Genomic DNA, 20,295 nt, shown 5'->3' on the forward strand with positions numbered 1-20,295 from the left:
GTACAGAATGTGAAATACAGTAGACAACAGGTTCTCCGGACGGTGACAACACTCCAGTCATCAGGGCCTGCCCCCATCTGAGCTTCTTCGCGCCTGGCAATTGCAGCACAAGCGCCAACCGCCCTTGTTCTCGTGTTGCACCACTACGTCTCCTTTACAGTTCCTTGCAATATCCATGTAGCCTGCCCACCTTCAACGTGCCAAGGCCCTCGCGCGAACTTCTCCCGACCTCGCTCGCTTTGCGCTTTGCTACTTCTTGTCCCCGGTACCTTGAAATTTATCACAACATTGTACATTAAGTTACTCGTAGCCAGCCAACATGCCGCCCCCGGGCAACGCGCCGACTGCACCAGCCGTGCCGGGCGCGTTGCCCGCCTCCACAGAGCAAGTGTTGAACGGGCTCGCCGAGGCGCCGCTGGTGGTTCCCCCGCAGCTGGTGCAGTACTACATGCGCAAGAGCGGTCAGGGGCCAATCCTGTACAACATGAGCGCGGACGACCGGGAGGCAAATGAGGACATGCGTTTGTGAGTGTGTGCAGGGGTGGCGGCACCTGCAGCACGGTTCCCAGCGGATCTCACCTCGTCATGAGCGCCGGCATTCGCCACCAGTTGCCAGTCCTTGAAGCGCGTCTGTTACCGCCATGCACGTGCCGTTCGCTCACAGGACCCAGGTCGTGAGCCTTGCATCCCAGCGCTTCCTGGCCACTGTGCTCAATGACGCCATGCAGTGAGTCCCTTGCCTGGACATGCCGCTCGGCACCGCACCAGCCATGATTTGCGGGTCACGGTATGATGTGGATGCGCTTTGTGCTGGGTGTGGAGTCGCTCAGTGAGGTCCGGGGCCGCCGGGTGGAGCGGCCCGGAGTACATAGGGCACGGAGAAGGAAGCCTGCGGCGGTTGCTGGCACGCCCCCAAGTCTATCGCTAGTTGTATGTAAACAAATGGTTTGCAAATGCGGGCGGCTGCACGGAGCACGCCCCTGTTACCGCACACGGCAGCGCACGGCATGGCGCTTTGGGGCCTGAGCCTTCCGCCCAACACGGCTATACACACACACACACACACACACACACACACATGCATCTGATGCATGTTCCTGTGTGTGATAAGGAGCACAAGTAAAGCATTACGCGTGCATGTTCTGTGTGTGTGTGTGTGTGTCTGGTAGGTACCACAAGATGAAGCGGGGCGCGGGTCCCAAGGCCATGAAGGAGGCGGGGCTGGACCCCAAGGACAAGCGCCGCGTGCTGCGGACTGAAGACCTGGCGGCGGCGCTGCAGCAGGAGGTGCGCGCCGGAGGGCTACAGGGTGGTGCGCATGGGTAGAGCGCCGGGGAGGGGTGCGTAATGAGTGGATGGTTGGGCTGCGGCGGCGGCGGCTCTGCGCCGCGCTGGTCCAGCCGATGCATACACACGCACAACGGCACAAGTGTTGTGCCCGGCACGGTGGCTTGTGCGCGCGGGGTGCTTCTCTGCACGCTTCATAACGCTGCACCGCCTGCTGGCCGGCGTCGGTGTGACAATGCCCCTGCTGCGTGCCCCTGCTCGCCGGCGCAGTACGGTGTAAACATCCGCAACCCGCCCTACTATGTGGATGCGCGGGACAAGGACCAGGCAGCGGCCGGGAGGCGGTAGCTGGTGGCCACGGCCCATGTGAGGGGCACATGCATGGACTGACAGCCTCGGTGGTGCGCGCGTCGCGGTGCTGGAAGGGGCTGAGCGGCGCACTAGGGGCTAGCTGCCATTGGTACGGGCGTGTGCGTCCGTCGGTATGGACGTGTGAAGTGTCCGGGTTGAAGGCACATGCATCAGGGATTGGTAAGCAGCTAGCGTCATGGATGGACAGCTTCATTGTGGATGAGTGCGGTGAACTCGGCAGCACGAAGAGACGAGGCGTAGATGATGCTGCGTGCAGGTGAGGTTGCGTGCCTTGGGTGTCAGGCATTTGGCCCCTTGTTCGCGAAGTGCATGGCCTTCCGCGGGGTGAGGGGGGGAGATATAGCTTACTATGATGTTGATAATGATGTGGCCCCTGCTAGCTAACAGAGGTGAGTAAAAGTGCAGAGGGCACGATTGCATGGGCTTTTGACTATTTAGGCTGACTGACACGACCAATCACTTATCGTAACTGCTGTCAACCAACGCGTCTAGGTATTTCGTGCACCTTGCGCTGGCACATTATGCAGTACCGTTGAAGCAATTAAAAGCAAGCACCCGCTAGCTGGCGTTACAGCTGTGTCGTTGCACTGCTGCATGCTGTTCAAATGACTCCAAAATAGCGGGATGGAAGGGCTGCGCACGGCAGGAGAAGGAGGGTGGGCTCATGCTTCCCCTTACAATTTCAGTCCATCCATCAAAGCCGCAGCCCGCAGGCGTGAACGGCGCCCACATTGCGCATTCGTTTACTTGAAGCGTCATCGATAATTGCATCGAGGCGCCTTCATTCTGCGCAATCACTTATTGCTTGGGGCCCAAGGAACAGACGACGACAGTCACGGTACCTCACCTGTCCACCCCTCCCCACTACCCCGCCCTTGCCGTACAAGTGAACGTGCCCCTTGCAAACTCTCTCCACTCCGCTGCAAGGGTAGCGCGTTAGACAAATCTATACACAGAATTTCGATCGACAACCCATCCGAGTCTGCACAATGGATCCCTGCCTCCTACTTTCAGTTAGTTGCAACGCTGTATGTATGCCCTGCCGGTGCTTGCCACCAGCCCACCGGGGATCATATGATGCATCAACTCAAACAAGGCAAAGCGCAGTATCCAATTCTATGCACCTTGCAGCGCGCGTACAGGAGCAGGTCTGCTCTTGTTGGTATGCAAGCACTGGCACCATTACTTGGTGCACGCCAAATTCTCCAGTACGGCAGGTACCAGTTTCGTTAAATTTACTGATGAAGTCAAGTGGCCACAGCCATTTATAAAGCTCTGGTTAGCGCGACCAGCAGGTATTTACACCTTCTGCGAATGGGCAACACACGCACGACGAGGTCGTAGGTACGTGGGAAGATGTCAGCATGCATGAGCAGCATCGAGGTGAATGTCGGATGGCGGCGGCAGATACGTACAGCATCTATATATTAAGATCATATGTGCTCCATACGGGTGCAGGAGTTCTAAATCGGGTCACTCGGCTAGCTGTCGATCGGTTGGTTCCTGCCTCCCATACATGGTGTCGCAAGCTCCCATAGTCCCATACATCTACTGGGGTGCCCCGTGCCCATCTACAACCATGGCCGCCGCCAACCAAGCACCGCCCAGCGCAAAAACCCCAATCCGAGATCGTGTACGCGCAGGAACACGCTCAAACCCACTTGAATGCTCACCATGGCGACGCCGGTGCCGTGCTCCTCGGGCTTCTTGGCGCAGAAGAAGAAGAGCAGGCAGCACAGGCCGGCAAGGAGGACGATGGAGCCAGCAATGGTGCCCGCGAGAGGACCGGAGTTGATGCACCAGCCTGTTTTGGGGTAGGGATGTATGGACGTGAAAAGCAGGAGCAGTGCCGAGAGCAGCAGGACGTCAGCCATACATGGAGCACGTGAAATTCGCGTAAGCTCGCGTATGTTGCGCAGTGGTACGCAGGTGCATCATTTGCCGTGCAAATGCGTGCGTGTGAGCGTGTCTGTGTGTGCGATGCGCGAGGGCGGGGAGCGTACGTGGCTGCATCTGCTGGCTACAATACCGTACTGCGTGTCGGGTCATCAGATGCAGGGGCTCACCGTAAAATTCGTCAGCACTCTCGGTGCCGTTCAGGGCCGCCTTTGTCGGGTAGTACATGGAGAACTCGAAGGCGGGCGGGATGCAGCCATCGGACACGGGCGACAGGGTGCTGTTCCACCAGACCTTGCCGTAGCCGGGGACCACGTTGACAGGCAGCGTGGGGCGCGCGGGCGTGTAGTTGTTGATGTACTCATTCTTGCAGAAGTCGCAGCCCACCTGAGTGGAAGGCATGAGAAGGCAGGTTAGTTGAGGGGCGCATCGATGAGGAGGGCGCGCAGGGGGGGGGGGGTGGACGACGGTGGTGCGCGTGCCAGCAGCGAGCGCGGGGAGTCATTTTCCGTTGCTGCCGTTCACACGTGCATCGTTGTAAGCACCGAGACAAAAGAAGCTCGAGGGCGGCTTTCAATGCCCTTCGCGGCCGCCCCAGGGCAGCGCGCTTGCAGAAGCGAAAGGAGGCACATGCGGACATGCACAAACGTCGTGCCCGGTCCCAGCTGCAAGTTGCCCAACCCACAGCACGTGCATTTCTTTTATCAGCACTCACCATGCCGCTAGCACCGATGCCCACCCAGATGCAGCCAGTCACCAGGAACACAGCGAAGCAAATCCAGGCCACGAAGGTCCCGGTAGTCTTGAAGCCCCAATACATCTTGAAGTTGTTGACAGAACTTGTAGACGAGGGATTTGGGGGCTCGCACACCTCGGAAGACGAAAAGAGAGCTGCGATGCATATGCAAGCCCAGCAGACTCGCTGTTTAGTCGCACAGGTGGCGCGGGGAAGCCTGAAAGGCTAGTAGATAATCAATGTAGAGGATAATGGCTGCTCGGGCTGCCTCGGCGGCACCTAAAATGGCGGGGCGACGATTGTACGGCTAATGTGAGCGCGTCTGTCTGCGTCGCGCGGCCGCTAGCGGGTCTCCAACCAATTGAAGAGCAGCACAGCTAATGGCATCAATAACATGCGCCAGGTGCTGGTGGCGGGCGCATAAAGCAATCACTCGTTTACACATTTTTTTTGCCGTGCTGAGGCCTTCGAACGACATGAGGTCGGGAAATATAATCTGACATGCAAATGCATGCACGGAAAAACTGCAGACTCGCCGCACTTCTGTTAAAAGATGTGTAGAGGGCACGGAAGAGGGGGGGCCGCACCTGGCCGCACGAGGGGACACACGGAGGACGCTGGAAAGGGAATGCAGCGTGTTGAGGTGCCTGTGACCAGGAAAGGCTTGAGGAAAGGGTGCAGGCGTGCAGCCGCGATGGAGAACCTTGTGGGCTCACTCTTTCCATTCCTTTGCTTTCTAAGTCTTTCTTGCCGCACAGTGTGGCAAAAGACTTGTTTACTGCAGTTTGCACATGGGGTGCTGAAAGCGGTGAGGAGTACTGTAGGCAAGTTCGTCCCGACATGGCGACACACTTTCGTCTCGTGGCCCTTCCAGGATGGGCAGGTTTCGATCGTGCGTTTGGTGGAACTGCTTTCTTCCAGAGGAAGGCCTGGTTCGAGCGTTTGGTGGAACTGACCCTGTGCTTTTGCAGCCAGGTTTGCAGCGCTATGTAGGCGTTACGGTACGTGCATGGATTCGGCGCAGGAATGTCTCACGCTGCGGTGCTTGGTTGGGTAGCGTCACAGGGGCAGGCACGCAGCCGCGGATGATTGTGGGGAGACGGCCAGCCCACCTTCCCAGGATGGGCCTGAACTAGCAATGCTCGGTATCGTACAACTTGGACATGCCCCGACAAAAGGTTTCGAGGTCCCGTAACCCACAGTCCGGCCGTCGAGGAACACTGGACTCTTCCTGCCTTTCCTTGCCTCTGCTTCCTCCGTGGCATGGCTCCACACACGCAGCCCCCGCAGTTCAAGTAATCAATCTAGGTGCAGCCCTGCCTCTCTTCCAAAATGTTTTCTGCGCACTAGGGGCACGGCGCACCCCGGCTACCCACACCTCCAGCAGTGACCTAGTCATGCACCAGCCCCGCCCCTGTGACCCATACCGGCACACCCCGCCCAGACCGTCCGCCAACTGGTTGCTTCATCTCTCTTTGTGCACGCACCGAATTAGTGTGGTGTTGCTGTTAAACATTACAAGTCATTAGCCGCTCTTCATGACCGGCGCTACATACCATAAGTGGCCATGGGTGCACGTTCGCCTCCCACCGCCCGCCATTGCTGGTAACTCGCAAAATAAATAAAGCCAGACGCAGCAGTGGACTGGGGCGCGCTTTTCTCATACCTTGCAGGTCCTGTGCATACCGTACAGGGCTGCTGTTCCTCGCTACTGAAGCTGTCAACCCACAGCCACCCGAATTGCGATGACAGGCCGCACGTCCGCCTTCCGCGTTTGGGGCCCAAGCATAATAGCTGCTGAGCCGCAAACGCGTTGGGCACACGGCCTGCTCCTGCGTGCTACGACAGCGCAGCCGCTGAGCATCAGACCCTCAGCAAACCACGGGGCTCGGCCTGGCCTCTCACACGACCCCAGCACTCCACCCACACCCATCTCCACTGCAGCCTCTACAGCCGCGCACCATGCACCTAGCCTCGCCGCGCAGCGCTCTCGCCGCGATACTAGTGCCACGCTGAAATCTCAGCACGGCCGGTTCGTGCGCCTACAGACCGATCCAATCTGACGAGAAAGGCACTGATCCTTACTAACTCAGTAGCGCGCTTGGGCGATAGAAGCCATGAGTCCCAAATGGCCCCGCCCTTACCCGCGAGCTGGCATATTACGCTCGTCGCAGCAGCACTGCTCATATCGTGATTGAGCATGTACAGGGTACTACTTTGTGAACAGGCAGCCAACCGCGCCAATCGTTGTTACGCTGTCCCTCCACACAATCAAAGGTCTGAGCTCCCCATCTTAACAAAAACTGAGCAGTTGTTGCGCTCGATTGCACACTGCGCGTGTCCCTAGCCCGCCACACGCCCGCATGCTTTATTGAGCTGCAGTGCTCAAGCCATCTGGCGTCTTCACTGCTGATCTTTACTCGTGGTGTGCAGCAGCAAACTTTATTGTGTGCGCCCAGCGACAAAACGGGCACGGCTACACAAAAAGAATCGGGGGCACATTAGCCTTCCCCATCACTCTGTTCTACAGCCATAAAAGACGCACCCCTCATCTCCGTGCACGTTGCAGGGTGGCACGGAAACCGGTACACAAGATACATTCCCAGCACAACCTGCAAACATCCAAACCCTTTTGCGCCGCAAAGGAACGCAAGCTCTCCAGGCAATCAGACATCCACATTACAAGCTATGCCACATCACAAACCCAGTCGGATCTGGAACTTGTCACCTATCAACTTTATTCAATCGCTCTTAGCGGTAAGCAGTTGAACACAGTGACGACTTAAGTCTCATTGGTTGCAGCCACGCAATAATGGTACTGCAACAGTGTGGACCTACACAATGTTGCACCTAGAATCTCAGTTGCTGGTGTGGTGCCTGTGTCTGCAGTTTTTGGTGATGAGGGAGTTATTAACTATCATGTCTTGACCTCGCGATTGAATCTATCTCATACGGTACCACCACTATCCAGCGCTCCTGCAAGCTGAGTCCGTCGGGTTGCCCTTACATGCCCGGTGCACGCCATGGGTGTGGCGGCTGGTACGTGATGTGGGGCTGTTGCGGAAAGGCGAATCCGCTGCCGCTCATCATGCCACCGGCCCCGGCAGCAGCGGCCTGGAATGGTGGCCAGCTGCCGGCGAAACCAGCAGCAGGATTGCCCACGGCAACGGCTGTGTCGCCAGTAGCAGCGACAGCTGCTGCGGCGGCGGCAGGGCCCGTCGCAGCCTCACCAAGCGATTTCGCGTATGCCTGCCCTTGCACTTGCAGCGTTGCCGGATGCGGACCTGCCCTTGCATCCATCGTCGCAATGCCAGCCATTCCCGCAGCACGCTCTGCATGGATCTCCTGCTGCAAACCACCACCCATGCCTTCAAAGGCGCCAGCAGCGCCGGCGGCATTGCACACACCAACGCTGAACGGCGTCCACGGCGGCAGCTGCATCGGTGGAAGCGGCGACTGGAACTGCGGTGCGAAGTACGCAAACGGCAGCAGCTGCGCAAGCTGCGGCGGGGGCTGCGGCACCAATATCGGCTGCTGCTGCTGCTGCTGCAGCCCGAGCAGCGAGCCATCGCCACCACCGCCACCGCCACCGCCGGCGCCGCTCCCAACGCCTCCAGGTCCGCCCAGTGCTGCACCAAGTCCCCCCACCTGGGCAAGGCCAGCCAGCGCGGCCCAGTCCATGCCTAGGCCGTAGGTGTCCAGCTGCGGTTGCTGCTGTTGCTGTTGCAGCGGCATTGCCGCCTGGTGCTGGTGCTGCTGCAAGTAGTGCGGTGCGGCGCCGGCGCCGCCGTGCGCGCCGGCAGTGTTTCCATAGCACGCGGTGGCGCCGGCGACGGTCGGGTGGCCGTGCCGGTACGCCGCTTGCGCGGCGGCGGCGGCGGCCGCCACAATCGCGGCATTGCTGCCGCCGAGACCGGGCCCTGAGTGCCGGAAGGCGGCTGTCGCAGCGGCGCGCGTCGCGCTGTGCACGGACGCAATCAGCTGCCCCACAAAGCCCATGTACACGTCCGGCGCCAGCAGCTGAGGCGGCGGCGCGTCCGCGTACGTCAGCCCTGACTGGAGCCCGGGACCCGCGGGTGCTGCCGCCGCCGCCAGCACACCGCCGGCGGCTGCGGAGGGCTGCTGCACAGCGACCGGTGAGCGTGCGTCGCTCCTGATGCGCGGCAGCAGTGGTACACCGCTCGAATCCAATGGCTCGGCGCCGGCGGCGGCCGCAAACCCCGCAGCCATCTCCACAGCCCCGGGCCCCGCCGGTGCTTGAAGAGGTGCCAGGCCCATCACGCCCCCTGCATCTCCAGCCCCAAGGCCGACGGCAGCGGCGGGGTACGCATCCAGGCCGAACGCCCCTGCAGCCGGCAGCTGCAGGCCCAGTCCAGCAAGCAGCGCACTGTGGCCCATCGCCCCCTGCGCCACCGCCGCAGCCGCAGCCGCGGCCGCGGCCTCGCTCGCCGCAGCGGCAGCGGCCCTCGCCGTGGCCGCCGCCGCAGCGGCCTCCACCGCCGCCGCCATCGCCATTGCGGCGCCGGCAGTGGAGCCGAGCCCGTGCCCCATCGCCGCTGCGTGGCAGCCGCTTGGCATTTGGGCCTGGAGCTCCACAGCCGGCGGCGGCTCAGCCATCTCCACCTCCATGCTGAGGCGCGGCTCCCGCAACAATACCTGCTGTTGGTGTTGCTGCAGCTGCTGCTGGCGCTGCTGCATCACTAAAGCCGCATAGGAGCCACCGGGGCCGCTGCCTATCGCCATGGGACCCGCGCCGTCATTCCCAGCCTCCGTGGCCTCCGCCTCAGCTGCATCATCCACAGCGGCGGCGCCCTGCGGCGCCATGGCACCGCACTTCCGCGCATCGTTATCTGTTACAAAGCACTCGCCCTGCCCGGAAGCCATCGTCGCTGCACCCGCCGCCACTGCGGCAGCCGGGTCTGTCTCCGCAACATATCTGGTGCCGCCGTCGCCTGACACCACCGGCTCTGCACGCTGTTGCTGCTGCTGCGGCTGCTGCTGCGGCTGCTGGTGCTGCTGGTGCGCAGCCGCCACGCCCGCTGGGCCGAGCAGCGCCGACACCACCCGTGCCGCCGCGTCAGCCCCGCCGCCCGGGGCGCTTCCCACCGACTCCATCACATAGCTGTGGAGCCGGTTCGGGGCCTCGGTGCTGAGGTCTCCAGTGTCCGTATACTCGCTGATGTCATCGTCGCTGCCACCGCCACTCGAGCGGGTACCGCCCGAGGCATTGGCCGCGGCCGCGGCCCCGTGCCGCGCCGCAGGCTGCGCCGCATCTGGGTCGACGAGCACCGTATCGCTGCTGCCGGTCCGCAGCAAACGCACAGCGCCAGCGGCCCCCTCCTCGTTTCCCCCCTCCTCCTTGGGCATTGGCTGTAACGTATGGCCCCTACATGTGCCCCCATGCGCAGCCGCAGCGGTACCGGCGTGGAAGGGTGCTGTGGCTGGCACCCTCGCGCCGTGCTGCGTTGCAGTCGCTGTTGCTTCCACATGACCCGGCGCTGGCGGCACCTGCGGGCCCTCCGGCGGCTCCTGCTCCTGCTCCTCTCCCTCCCCTTGCTCCTGCGGCGTCTCAAACGCGGCCGGGGGCAGCCAGCTGGGCATCCGCTGCACCGGCCGGGCGCCGCCAGCCTTGGCCGGTTGCGGCATGCCTGACGCGGCGAGGAATGCCGCCATCCCGGCGCCGCCCGCGTCCTCAGCCCGGCCGCCGCTGCCGCTGCCGGCCGTGCCCGCGCTCCAGATGTGCGCGTCACCCGGCCCGCTTGCCGGCACGGAGCCCACGCCCTCCACCGGCGCCGATTCGATCGCCTGTGCCCCCACCTCCCGCGCCTGCGGCCCTCGAGCCTCCGCCACCACGGCCTCCGCATCCAGCATCTCGTCGATCATGTACCCTCCATGACGGCGGCCCCCTGCTCCAGAACCAGCGCCGCCGCTGCCGTCAGCCGCTGCGCCTTCGCCGCTCGCTGCCGGCCCGACCCCGACGCTGCCGACTCCCTCGCCCGCCGCCTCCTCGGCCTCGTTGTCGCTGTCTAGCAGGATGGCGTCGTCGGCCTGCACGAACTCACCGGCCTCGGTGGCGCCATAACTGAAGCCCGGCCCCGACAGCAGCTCGCTGTAGGGCGCGGTGCCGCCGCTGCTGATGTGCGCGCGGCCGCTGCTGTACAGGCCGCCGTACATGGAGGCCGCGGTGGTGGCGGTGGCGGTGGGCGCCGCGGTGGCCGTGGCCGTGACCGCGGGGCGCTGCAGCACCAGGTACGGGTGCGGGGCGAACAAGTGCGCGTGCGGGTGCGCGTGAGCGTGCAGGTCAAGCTCTTCTGCCTGCTGCTGCAGCTGCACCGCACCCACGTCCGGCGCCAACACCGGCACCTCGCCGGGTTGCGCCTCGTGCCGAGGGGCGCTGTTGTTGAGCAGCCACCCCAGACCCTCGCCGGCGTGCTCCCGCTGCTGCAGCTCTTGGTGCTGCTGCGGGTGCTGCTGCGGGTGGCCATGCAGCGCCGGCGGCGCCAGCAGCGCGTGCAGGGCGGCAGCCGCTGCCAGTGCGTCAGGATCCCAAGCGCCGCCCTCCAGCCCCGCCGCTGCGGCCTGCGCAGCGCACGGCTGTGGCTGCTGCTGGCGGTAGTGGTGCGCCGGCTGGTGGGGCTGGTGCGGCGGGTGGGGCTGTGCCCGCTCGTGCGCGTGGCTCTGCTTGTGCGGGTGGCCCAAATGCACAGCCGACGGCTTGTGTCCCTGGTCCCCCTGCGCCTGCTCCTGCTCATCTCCCTGTTGCTGATCCAACTCGTGTCGCTGCTCGCTAAAGAGCTGCAACAGCAGCGCCTTCAGCGGCCCCGAGGAGGTGGCGCCCAGGCCCTGCTCCGACCCAGATCGCTTGTCGGCGAAGGTCGCTGCAGGCAATGCTGCGCCGCCGCTGTCCTTGGCAGCCCAAGCCGGTCCAGCCTCGGTGCCGGCTCCGGCCGCTGGTTCCAATGGCGCGGGGCCGGCTGCCAGCGTGCTCGCGCCGCAGTAGGCGCGCAGCCGCTGCTGCGGCCGGCCGTCCTCCACACCACAATCCTCGTCCTCCGGCTCCTGCTGCGCCTCCCGGCCCTGCGCAGCGGCGCCGCCGCTCCCGTCCCGGCTGCTGCCGTTGCCCGGCCCCGCCGCGCCGCCGGAGGCGCCATCGCGCGCGCTGCCGGGAGCACCGCCGGTGCGGCTGCCTGGCGCCGTGGCGCCGCCGCTGACTCCGCCGGCCTGTCCGGGCTCAGGTCTGCTGCTGTGCGGCCCGCCCCTCCTGCTATCACCCGCCGCGTCGCAAGGTGTCAGGCCGCCCGGCGTCTGTGTGTGCGGTTTTAGCGCTGCGTTGTCAGGCGCCGTGACGGAGTCCGCCCCCAATGCACCAAGCGCGCTCGGCGCAAGCCGCTTGCGGCTGCCAGACCGACCTGGCATATCAGGACATACAAGCGGAAGACACGTGTCAGCTTGCGCGAAGGTAAACGGTGGGGGCGAAAAGTCAGAGGCCGGAAAAACCGGCTTACTCAACGTTTTTCAGGCCAGCAGTAACCTGACTGGCGAGGTTTATGCCACGGAATGCAAATGGCTATGTTGCTTTAGCGGTTAACTTGCGCACCTGGCGTTTGCATGGCATCCAGGTCCCCCGACGAAGTGGGCGCACATGCAGCTTCTGTAGGTCGCAGCTTTGAAACTTCATCGCTTGAGGGGGGTACACCTGCAAGCAGCCGCGAAATGAGCAAGATAGAGCCCAGTCAGGCCCGTTTCAGTTGCCCGCACGACCCGGAAAAGCGCTGGGAGACGGCGGTCTCAGCCCGCAACTCCCTAACAAATCCAGAGCCAATTCACATGCCGTTGGTAGTGTGGCCCGGTTGTGCTAGCCAACCCGGCGCCCACTCGGATTGCCCCGCGCTCTCGAGGACAGCGCTCACCGAAGAAGGGGCCAGAGCATAGACCATGACCTTGGTCGTCGAGCTCATCCAGGGCGTCAGCATCGGGAACGAGTCCGGCTTTCTCCAGCGCCAGACGAAAGGCCATGCAAAACTGTAGACGCGCCTCCTGTGTCGGGCGCGACAATTCCTTGTAAACCGCGTCTCTGTGACGCGCTGGTTGTGTGGCCGCGTGGTCAGCGGCTCAGGAAAAATGTTGTTTCGAGCTCGGTTTAGTTTTGTGCGTCTCGTGCGCCTTGACAAGTGTTGAAGCTACATAACGCTCGATGGTATCTACTGGTTGTGAGCGGTTTGAACCAGCCCCGGCACGGAATTCGCTGATGTGGGAGGGGAAAAAATCCCGCATGCGATTGTGCATGCAGTATTTTCGTCGCCGGCCAGTTGACGTGTAACGAGTTAAATAGCCTGCCACCATGCACACAATAAAATGCAACCGGCCCTGCTCTGTGGCGTCGTCACGCGCAAAGAACTTGCCGACGCATTTCAAGCTCGGGGCGCTGCCCATTTTGCACAGCGCTGAAACAGCACTACATAGCGCTAGGGAGCATGGATCAGCTCCACACACCCGGCGATGCGGCGTGGTCCGCTGCGCGTCGGAAGCCCCAGCGGGCCCGCACACCACCGTGCCGCATCACACGGAGGTGGCTGTGCTGGGTGGCCGCCTGGTCGTGAGACCCATCACCGCCGGGGAGATCCAGGCCGCAGGCGTGGTCCTGACCCGTGCGTTCGCGGGCTCATCGGAGGCGGTGTCCTTGAAGGAAGTGCTGCAAGGTGCGCGGAGTGCTGCAAGGTGCGCCTCCTACTCCGGATCCACAACACTTCCGCAAGAGCACGGCCCGTCGCACCCTCCGCCGCCAACCCATTTCCTATACTGGACCCATTGCGCGCAGATCTGGAGACCCAGGGCGGCGCCGGAGGCGCTGCCGCGGCAACTGGCTGCTTCCTGGTTGCCCGCCTGTACCCCTCCACCTCCTCCTCGGGCGCCAGTGGCAGCAGCAACGTACAGCTGCCGCCGGGCCAGGACTCGCGACTGGTGGCCACTGCTTCCGTGTCGCTGAGCGCACAGGACATGCTGGTGCGCCGCCTGCCGCCGCCCAACCCGCCGCCGGCCGCCGCCGCCTACATAAGTAACATGGCGGTGGACCCCAAGTTTCGGAGACAGGTGCGTGTGTGCTTGAGGCAGGCTGTGGAGCTGTGAGGCAGCGGGGGATTGCGCGACCTCTGAAGCTGAGCAGCTGCTGGGCTTGCGGCCGGGAGCGTGACAAGCTTTGGTTTGGATACGTGAGGCGGCTTGGGCAGACGGGAAATGGGCATGCGCAAGGGCGGGGTCTGTGTGCAGTAGCCGGGAGCCGGCGCACACACATACACAGCTGGGACACACGGTGCCAATCCGCGCGCGTGACCATCCGCCGGCTGTTGCACAGGGCATTGCGCGAGCCCTGCTGGCGGCGTGCGAGGAGGTGGCGCGCGGCGCGGGGCTCCGGGAGGCGTCGCTGCACGTGCGGGAGGCTGACTCGGCGGCGCGTGCGCTGTACGATAGGTGCGGCCTGGACGCGTGGGAAGTTGGCCGTGCCAGCACGCGTGGCGGTGACCATGTGCAGCGGCGTGTGCTTTTATGCAGTCAAGGAGCAGGGAGGTTAATAAGCTGCCGACTGGCTGCCGACTGGCTGCCGCCTGGCTGCGCGCGCAATACGCTGCTGTTGGACCTGGTGTCGACACAAGTGCTGACATATTCCCCGTCATCGTTTTCTCACAATGTGCAGTTCCGGGTACACAGTCGTGGTCAAGGACTCATGGTGAGTGGGTGACTTTGTGGGGCTGCGGAGGGCTTGAAGCACTGAAAGTGAACATAAGCATAACAATCGCCTGCTGTGCCGGAACGCGTGCCGTCGCAACCCAGACCTGAACGGTGCCGCTTGTGCACTTGCCCCCACTGCTGCTCGGCGGCGGTTGCTCCGTCATGATTCAGGGTGGACACCATGCGGCACAATATTCGGCCACGACTCCTGATGAAGCGGACGCTTTAACGTTTCATGTGCACAACACATTGCGTGTGAGTGGGCTTCGGAGACGTGTTCGTGTACCAGCGAGTTTCATCGGAGCGAGAGGGGGCCAAATCCAAGGCAGGGGGTGATCTTTTGGGTAGATCAGATGGGGTCCAGGAGGGGGGGCCCGGGGTGCGCCCTGGAGGGGGCGCTGGTCAAAGCTCTATGCATTTCAGGGATGAGCGGGGTATTAGCACGTGGACGTCGGGACGTGAGGGGACAATGGCTGCTGTGACTGGGACTCAACGTGCTGAACATGGCGGAAGTGCAGGCCGTGTTGCCCCTGGCTAGCAGCAACTGAGCTGGATTCCCACGGGCCTTTCGGGCCCGGCCCCAGCTTCTGAACTCTACAAAAGAGCTTGTAACAGCGCACGCAAGCTCTTGGCTTCCCACGTTTGTCAATGGTTGGCATCGTTAGCCACCAAGGGAACCCTGAGCGAACGTATGGCATTAAGCAGCTGTCTTGCGTAAAGGCGTAGCAACACTACATAGTCTCTTCGTTCGTGTACCCGAAACAAGGGAATCGCCTCTTTTGCCGACGGACACAACGCGCAGCGGTGCACGGCGGTGCTGCTCCTAATGGCACGCCACGGGCACGCCGAGTATCTGTGCATTGCCGCGTGTAGCGGATAGAGATGCATGGGCTAACCACCTCTAGTGGCCATTCGTAAAGCATGCGCTGTCGCTTCTTCTACGAATTGTACCCGAAGAAATGTATGCCGTACCGCAGCCGTACCGCCGCTCACCGCTTATTTTGAGCAACTCCCCCCACCCGACAGCACTCTCTTTTGCTATCACAAATTTCATCCATGTACATTATTTAACATAACACGCTTGCGCAGGGGCTGCTCGGTTACTGGGGCCCACGTCGGGCGTCGGTTACCTCGGCGGGCGCGAAGCGGCCCCTCATACCGTAATGGGTTCCGGCGCCTCACGCTCCTGGATTTGCCAGACTCGTCAGTTGCCCAGCAACTGGCATGCGCCATATTGAATGCGCACGCCTCCATAAATAGGACGGCACAGCACCGCGCACATAGTTCAGCGAGGCGGCAAGCGGCACCGCTCCATCTTCGCCGACGATTCAACCAGCAGCCCACCACTGCTGGAAATCCCTCCTGAATCGGCGACTTGTAAACATCGCCGTATCTCACATTAGCTCAAGTGCCTCAGGAATATACGCGCATTTGGTTTCAGAGCAAGCACCGTCCCATCGTGCCTGCCATTACGCCGCTGCACCGATATTCCTTGCCGCTTGGTAGAAACGCCTCGCGCGTGTCGCACACCATGGGTTGCCTGGCAATACTACTGCTGGCTGCCTCTCTAGGAGCTGTGGCCGCAGCAGGCGTAGACCCGTAAGTTGGCACGGATTCGGGCGGTGAGCCGGTTGTCCATCCTACCTTCCTGTCGGAACTCAGCGGCCCCCAGCATGCACTCACACCCGCCTCGGGACTTAGCGTTTGGCTTGCCGCTCGCATTCGCACAGGTCCGCTGATCCTGCCGTCGTGGGCGAGTTCACGCAGCTGGGTCTGTCCAACTGCGTGGGCGTGCAGCTCGCAGCGGTGCCCAACACCGACCAGTTCCTTTTCATGGAGCGGCCCCAGGCCAACCACCCCGATGGCAAGGTGCGCGGGGGCTGCGGCACAGCGTGAATGGCGTGCAGGTTCGGACGGGCTACAAAGTTTGCATCAGGGTGCCTCCTTGGAGGCTACAGGGGTCAGTGAGGGCTGCTGAGGCACGCGCGCATCGGTCTGGGCAACGGGCACGACACGGGTGTGTGCACCCCGTGACACTCCTCGAATCATCGTTGGTCTCGGGCACATAGCTCCCCGCATCCCACACCGTACCCCCAACCCACGGCCACACAAAACACAGACACATGAACTGCCATGCCTGACCCTGTTTTCACTGCACGACTGGTGCCTTTCACAATGACACAGAAATACAACGCCGGGCTGATGGACAGCGTGACTGGCGCGTTCACCAACATCAAGACACCCTTCAGCATGGAGAACTGTGGACACTCCTACCTCGAGAACGGTGGGCATTTGGGCCTGTTATGGAGGGCTGAGGCGCTGGCACCAACTTGCTGCCCTGGTGTGCATCTTAACAAACCCGGCGGTACCGCCTCCTGCTTTCCCCTCAGGCACGGTTGCCATCCTGGCCGGCCACAAGCCGCAGTCCAGCTACGTGGAGGGCCGCCGCGCGATACAGGTGCTTAACCTACAGAACCGCACCCTAGACAGCGTGGGCTCGCTGCAGTTCGGACACTGGCTTGCAACCGCCACACGCCTGCCCAACGGAATGGTGAGCTGCATGTATGAGGGAGGGATTGCCGAGGGGTTTCGTAGGTGCGAGGGTCCCGTTTGCGCTGCGCCCGCCGTGTCGCAGTGTGCTCACGCCACGCGCCCACACCTCAAAACGTGCAACCCATGTCCCATCGCCCCTCCCCCTTCAGATCACCATTATGAGTGACAGCCCCTCCCCTGTGGGCCCCGTACGCAAGGATGGCATCAAGGTGGGTGGGACAGCGGTGCAGCAGCGCCTGCTGCAGTGAACGGGGCACGGGCGCTTCTCTTGGGCACTCGGAACTTTTTTTAAACTCCCAAATAAATTTCCCTCATATTGCAGAACCCCTTCTACGAGCTCTGGGACCCGACGAACCCAGCCACCACCACCGTCTTTCAGCTTGAGGACGTTTTCCTCTCCAACACCAAGTGGGTAACTGGGCATGAACAGAAGGGAGGGCCAAGGACACAAAAAGGTGCCCAGCAGCCCAGCAAATCGACCCCATGCCGAGTCCGGTTTGCATTTCGCGCGCCTTGCACCAAGCACGCCCTCCCGGGCCCAGCCTTCTCTCCTCCACCCACCCAAGCGTTGCCCGCCGTGCCTCCGCCCCCACGCTCAGGTACTTCTACTACCCCTTCAACTTCGTCCTTCCCACCGGCGACATGTTCGTGTGGAGCAACAAGTACGGCCAGATCATCAACCCCCTCACAGGCAAGAAGGTGCTGGTGCTGCCCAACTGGAAGGGCATCCCGCAGGCCAAGGGCATGTGCACGCAGTACCCCTTCAGCGGCACCGCGGCCATGCTGCCCCTGCGCGCCACCAACAACTTCACCGAAGTCGAGATCATGTGAGCTGGGGCCTGTGCGTGAGACTGGGACATTATCCGGCATGGGCCGGCACCAGTGTGCCTACGCCTGCTGTCTGCCCACCCTGACGCGCCCCGGCCCCGGCCCCTTCCCTTCCCTTCCTCCCCAGGGTCTTTGGCGGCCAGTGGTCGTACGGCTGGGTGAACACCACCGCTGTGGATCTGTCCATGCGTCTCAAGATCAAGATTCTGCCCAACGGCACCTACGACGTCGGCCAGTGGCAGGCGGAGACTATGCCCTCGCCGCGTGTCAGCGGCACCAGCGTGCTCCTGCCCAACGGCATGGTCCTGCTTATCAACGGAGCTAAGCGCGGACTCCTCGGCGACGCCGTGTCTGGTGGTGGTGCGATGCTGAATGAGCCCAACCTTACGCCCGTGCTGTATGACCCCCTGGCTTCCGAGGGCAGCCGCTACACCGAGCTCGCACGCGGCAGCATCCCCCGCCTGCTGCACTCAACTGCTGGCCTCACGCTGAACGGCACTGCCATTGTGAGTGCGCCTGGGCTTGGGCTTGGGCTTGGGCTTGGGCTTGCGCTGGCACGCCTTCGCTTGCTTGCTGCCTTGATGGCTGCGTCCATGGCCTTGCCTACCCTGTCCATCACGTTCTATGCTACCTCGCGTGCCCCTCCCTTGCAGCTTGCTGGTGGCGACCGCTCCTCACGCTACTGGATGCCTGCGGATGAGGCCTACAGCCGCAGCCCCACCGGCTTTGCGGAGTACCGTGTTGAGCTGTTTGCCCCGCCTCAGGTGTTTGACACGCAGAACCGCCCCGCCATCATGGCCTGCCCATTCAGCATTGGATTCAGTGAGTCCCGGGTGGGCTCATTTTATATCTCAACAGAAAGTTTCTCCATGAGACCCGCAACACGATGCCTTAGTCCTTGCCAGCGATCCATCTTGACTGTCTGGTCCGTTCCTCGGCTGTGCAGGTGACGTGACGTCGATTGCCTACCTCATCCCGAATACCACGGCCCGCGTGACCTCGGTGGTGCTGATCGCTCCCAGCAGCGACACGCACACCTTCAACATGCACCAGCGCATCGTGGAGCTCGAGGTGAGCAATTGCCGCACGGCTGTAATCCAACCGTGTAGGGCATCCACACTGCAGCGGTTTAGGCGTGCAGGGGCTGATGAGCATCGGAGCGAGACCAACAGCTCTTACCGTAGTTGGTGTGCGTGCTGACCTATCACTACGCCTTACCCACGTGCGTCCCACACACTATCGCGTACAGATTCTGGATTCTGACAACGACAACAACCATGTGGGTGTGGATGGCGACCGCTCCGTGACCGTGCGCGGCCCGCCCAACGCCAACGTGGCGCCGCCCGGCCCCTACATGATCTTCCTCCTTAGCGGCCGCACCTGGGGCCCCGCCCAGTGGATCAACGTGGTTCGGAACTAGAAGCGGTTTGTTGCGCAGCGTCCTGGATCACAATGACTGCTACATAGCTGTGGGCACCTATGTCCAAGTCCACTAACACAGTGCACAAGCAGCACACGCACAGTATCGTAGTCCATGCATAGCAGTCTTGTAGCAGTAATTGCGCTGAGTGGCGTGCGCGTGCTCTCTTGGTGGGTCTTGCTCTTTACTACCCCTCTTAGAACTTCCTCCTTTTTATAGCCATGGCGCTACATGCCGGCGACGCGTGCGGGGAAGCCTTCATGAGTGGATTGCTGGAAGGCTCATGAGTGGCATGTGTATGCCTGTACATGGAACCGGAAAGTCGCTAGCTGTATATCGCCATGGGCTTTCTCTGTTTAAATCATGCTTTATAGGGAATTCGGTCTGCAGGAGAGTCATTGCCGTGTCAAGTCTGAGCTGACAAGTATGTGTGATAGGGTTGGTGATTTGAGGTACACACGCATGCCGCAGCTTGTAGATGCACGGCATTATGGGCACCAGGAATTGCACTCGCGCACGGCAAGGAGCACGCAGGCAGGTTGTAGTTTGTAGGTTGCAACAGCACTGTGAAGTTATCAAACATGAACTGCTCAAGATAGTATTGATGATGAGTGCACATTTCATTTGGGGTATTGTTCTTCCGCCGGTGAAGCACACAGAAGTTGCAGGGTGCGGCCGCTGTGCAGCAGCTTTGTAATGGCTACTATTGCCCGGCGGCAACTGGTGTGCATGCGTTAAGCACAATTGCTATGACATGTAAGGTGAAATTTTAGACGTGTGTGCCGCGAGTCCATCCAATACATCACACGTGCAGGCCGCCCCGCCAACACTTAGCAAGTACCCGGCATCCCCTTGACGCCTTCGCAGCAGTAGTGCACGCGTACGGTAACTATAATACTGCTCCCAGGGTCAGGCACTCGGGCCCACAAGCAAGCAAGCATACTTATGCACATTGGCCACAAAATATGTGGCTGGGCCGCACCCTCGCGCGGCGCGCGCCTTGCATGTGCGAAACACATCACGTGTACATGCGTGACGTGCAAATACGCAAACCTCGTGGGTGCGTTGTTGTCCCTTCTAGCTGCGGCTACTTCTGCCCGGGTCGATTGCCCCTGCCCCTGCCCCTGCCCCTGCCCCTGCCCCTGCCCCTGCCCCTGCCCCTGCCCCTGCCCCTGCCCCTGCCCCTGCCCCTGCCCCTGCCCCTGCCCCTGCCCCTGCCCCTGCCCCTGCCCCTGCCCCTGCCCCTGCCCCTGCCCCTGCCCCTGCCCCTGCCCCTGCCCCTGCCCCTGCCCCTGCCCCTGCGCAGCGGCCCTCTGCCCCTTCCTTCACCACATGACAGTGTACCGTGCCCGGCTGCTTGGAACGTGATCTTTCTTATGCACTCGCTCTGGCTCCCACGTCCAGCAGCGATGCACGCCACTGGTCCCACAACTAACGTTGATGGCCCCAGCCACACACACACACACACATATACACC

General features: G+C 62.2%; 5 protein-coding genes across 5 annotated transcripts; 3 read left to right on the forward strand and 2 right to left on the reverse strand.

The window, feature by feature from the left end:
* Positions 1-123: 123 nt before the first annotated feature.
* On the forward strand, positions 124-2,217 carry CHLRE_16g657000v5 (uncharacterized protein). The gene is made up of 4 exons (XM_001697781.2): positions 124-525; positions 665-727; positions 1,170-1,287; positions 1,558-2,217. Exons 1-4 carry the CDS (start codon positions 320-322, stop codon positions 1,633-1,635), a joined length of 465 nt encoding a protein of 154 aa, XP_001697833.1. The 5' UTR covers positions 124-319; the 3' UTR covers positions 1,636-2,217.
* A 104-nt stretch (positions 2,218-2,321) lies between these two features.
* CHLRE_16g657050v5 (uncharacterized protein) lies at positions 2,322-4,645 on the reverse strand. Its single transcript, XM_001697852.2, has 4 exons — positions 4,271-4,645; positions 3,726-3,942; positions 3,333-3,463; positions 2,322-2,967 (listed from the first exon to the last, which is right to left on the reverse strand). Exons 1-4 carry the CDS (start codon positions 4,373-4,375, stop codon positions 2,959-2,961), a joined length of 462 nt encoding a protein of 153 aa, XP_001697904.2. The 5' UTR covers positions 4,376-4,645; the 3' UTR covers positions 2,322-2,958.
* Positions 4,646-5,794: 1,149 nt separating this feature from the next.
* CHLRE_16g657100v5 (uncharacterized protein) lies at positions 5,795-12,475 on the reverse strand. The gene is made up of 3 exons (XM_043070916.1): positions 12,202-12,475; positions 11,889-11,987; positions 5,795-11,700 (listed from the first exon to the last, which is right to left on the reverse strand). Exons 2-3 carry the CDS (start codon positions 11,899-11,901, stop codon positions 7,295-7,297), a joined length of 4,419 nt encoding a protein of 1,472 aa, XP_042915558.1. The 5' UTR covers positions 11,902-11,987; positions 12,202-12,475; the 3' UTR covers positions 5,795-7,294.
* Positions 12,476-12,605: 130 nt separating this feature from the next.
* CHLRE_16g657150v5 (uncharacterized protein) lies at positions 12,606-15,107 on the forward strand. The gene is made up of 5 exons (XM_001697782.2): positions 12,606-12,990; positions 13,110-13,381; positions 13,644-13,759; positions 13,983-14,015; positions 14,189-15,107. Exons 1-5 carry the CDS (start codon positions 12,633-12,635, stop codon positions 14,244-14,246), a joined length of 837 nt encoding a protein of 278 aa, XP_001697834.1. The 5' UTR covers positions 12,606-12,632; the 3' UTR covers positions 14,247-15,107.
* Positions 15,108-15,157: 50 nt separating this feature from the next.
* Positions 15,158-19,590, forward strand: CHLRE_16g657200v5 (uncharacterized protein). Its single transcript, XM_001697783.2, has 11 exons — positions 15,158-15,616; positions 15,748-15,886; positions 16,202-16,301; positions 16,408-16,568; positions 16,720-16,779; positions 16,893-16,978; positions 17,170-17,397; positions 17,526-17,904; positions 18,052-18,220; positions 18,345-18,469; positions 18,648-19,590. The coding sequence occupies exons 1-11, from the start codon at positions 15,549-15,551 to the stop codon at positions 18,816-18,818; spliced, it is 1,686 nt and encodes a 561-aa protein (XP_001697835.2). The 5' UTR covers positions 15,158-15,548; the 3' UTR covers positions 18,819-19,590.
* Positions 19,591-20,295: the final 705 nt, after the last annotated feature.

This window comes from Chlamydomonas reinhardtii, chromosome 16, assembly GCF_000002595.2.
Source record: "Chlamydomonas reinhardtii strain CC-503 cw92 mt+ chromosome 16, whole genome shotgun sequence".
Classification (NCBI taxonomy): domain Eukaryota; kingdom Viridiplantae; phylum Chlorophyta; class Chlorophyceae; order Chlamydomonadales; family Chlamydomonadaceae; genus Chlamydomonas; species Chlamydomonas reinhardtii.

Bases quoted from the DNA above. Each gene is read 5' to 3' on its own strand.
- CHLRE_16g657150v5 (XM_001697782.2), top strand. From the start codon at position 12,633: ATGCACACAATAAAATGCAACCGGCCCTGCTCTGTGGCGTCGTCACGC. The intron at 13,382-13,643 runs GTGCGTGTGTGC...GCTGTTGCACAG, and splicing joins ACCCCAAGTTTCGGAGACAG to GGCATTGCGCGAGCCCTGCT. The intron at 13,760-13,982 runs GTGCGGCCTGGA...CACAATGTGCAG, and splicing joins GCGCGTGCGCTGTACGATAG to TTCCGGGTACACAGTCGTGG.
- CHLRE_16g657200v5 (XM_001697783.2), top strand. From the start codon at position 15,549: ATGGGTTGCCTGGCAATACTACTGCTGGCTGCCTCTCTAGGAGCTGTG. The intron at 17,398-17,525 runs GTGAGCTGGGGC...CTTCCTCCCCAG, and splicing joins TTCACCGAAGTCGAGATCAT to GGTCTTTGGCGGCCAGTGGT. The intron at 17,905-18,051 runs GTGAGTGCGCCT...CCTCCCTTGCAG, and splicing joins CGCTGAACGGCACTGCCATT to CTTGCTGGTGGCGACCGCTC.
- CHLRE_16g657050v5 (XM_001697852.2), bottom strand. From the start codon at position 4,375: ATGTATTGGGGCTTCAAGACTACCGGGACCTTCGTGGCCTGGATTTGC. The intron at 3,943-4,270 runs GTGAGTGCTGAT...CCTTCCACTCAG, and splicing joins GCATCGGTGCTAGCGGCATG to GTGGGCTGCGACTTCTGCAA. The intron at 3,464-3,725 runs GTGAGCCCCTGC...ACCCCAAAACAG, and splicing joins GAGTGCTGACGAATTTTACG to GCTGGTGCATCAACTCCGGT.
- CHLRE_16g657000v5 (XM_001697781.2), top strand. From the start codon at position 320: ATGCCGCCCCCGGGCAACGCGCCGACTGCACCAGCCGTGCCGGGCGCG. The intron at 526-664 runs GTGAGTGTGTGC...GTTCGCTCACAG, and splicing joins GCAAATGAGGACATGCGTTT to GACCCAGGTCGTGAGCCTTG. The intron at 1,288-1,557 runs GTGCGCGCCGGA...TCGCCGGCGCAG, and splicing joins CGGCGGCGCTGCAGCAGGAG to TACGGTGTAAACATCCGCAA.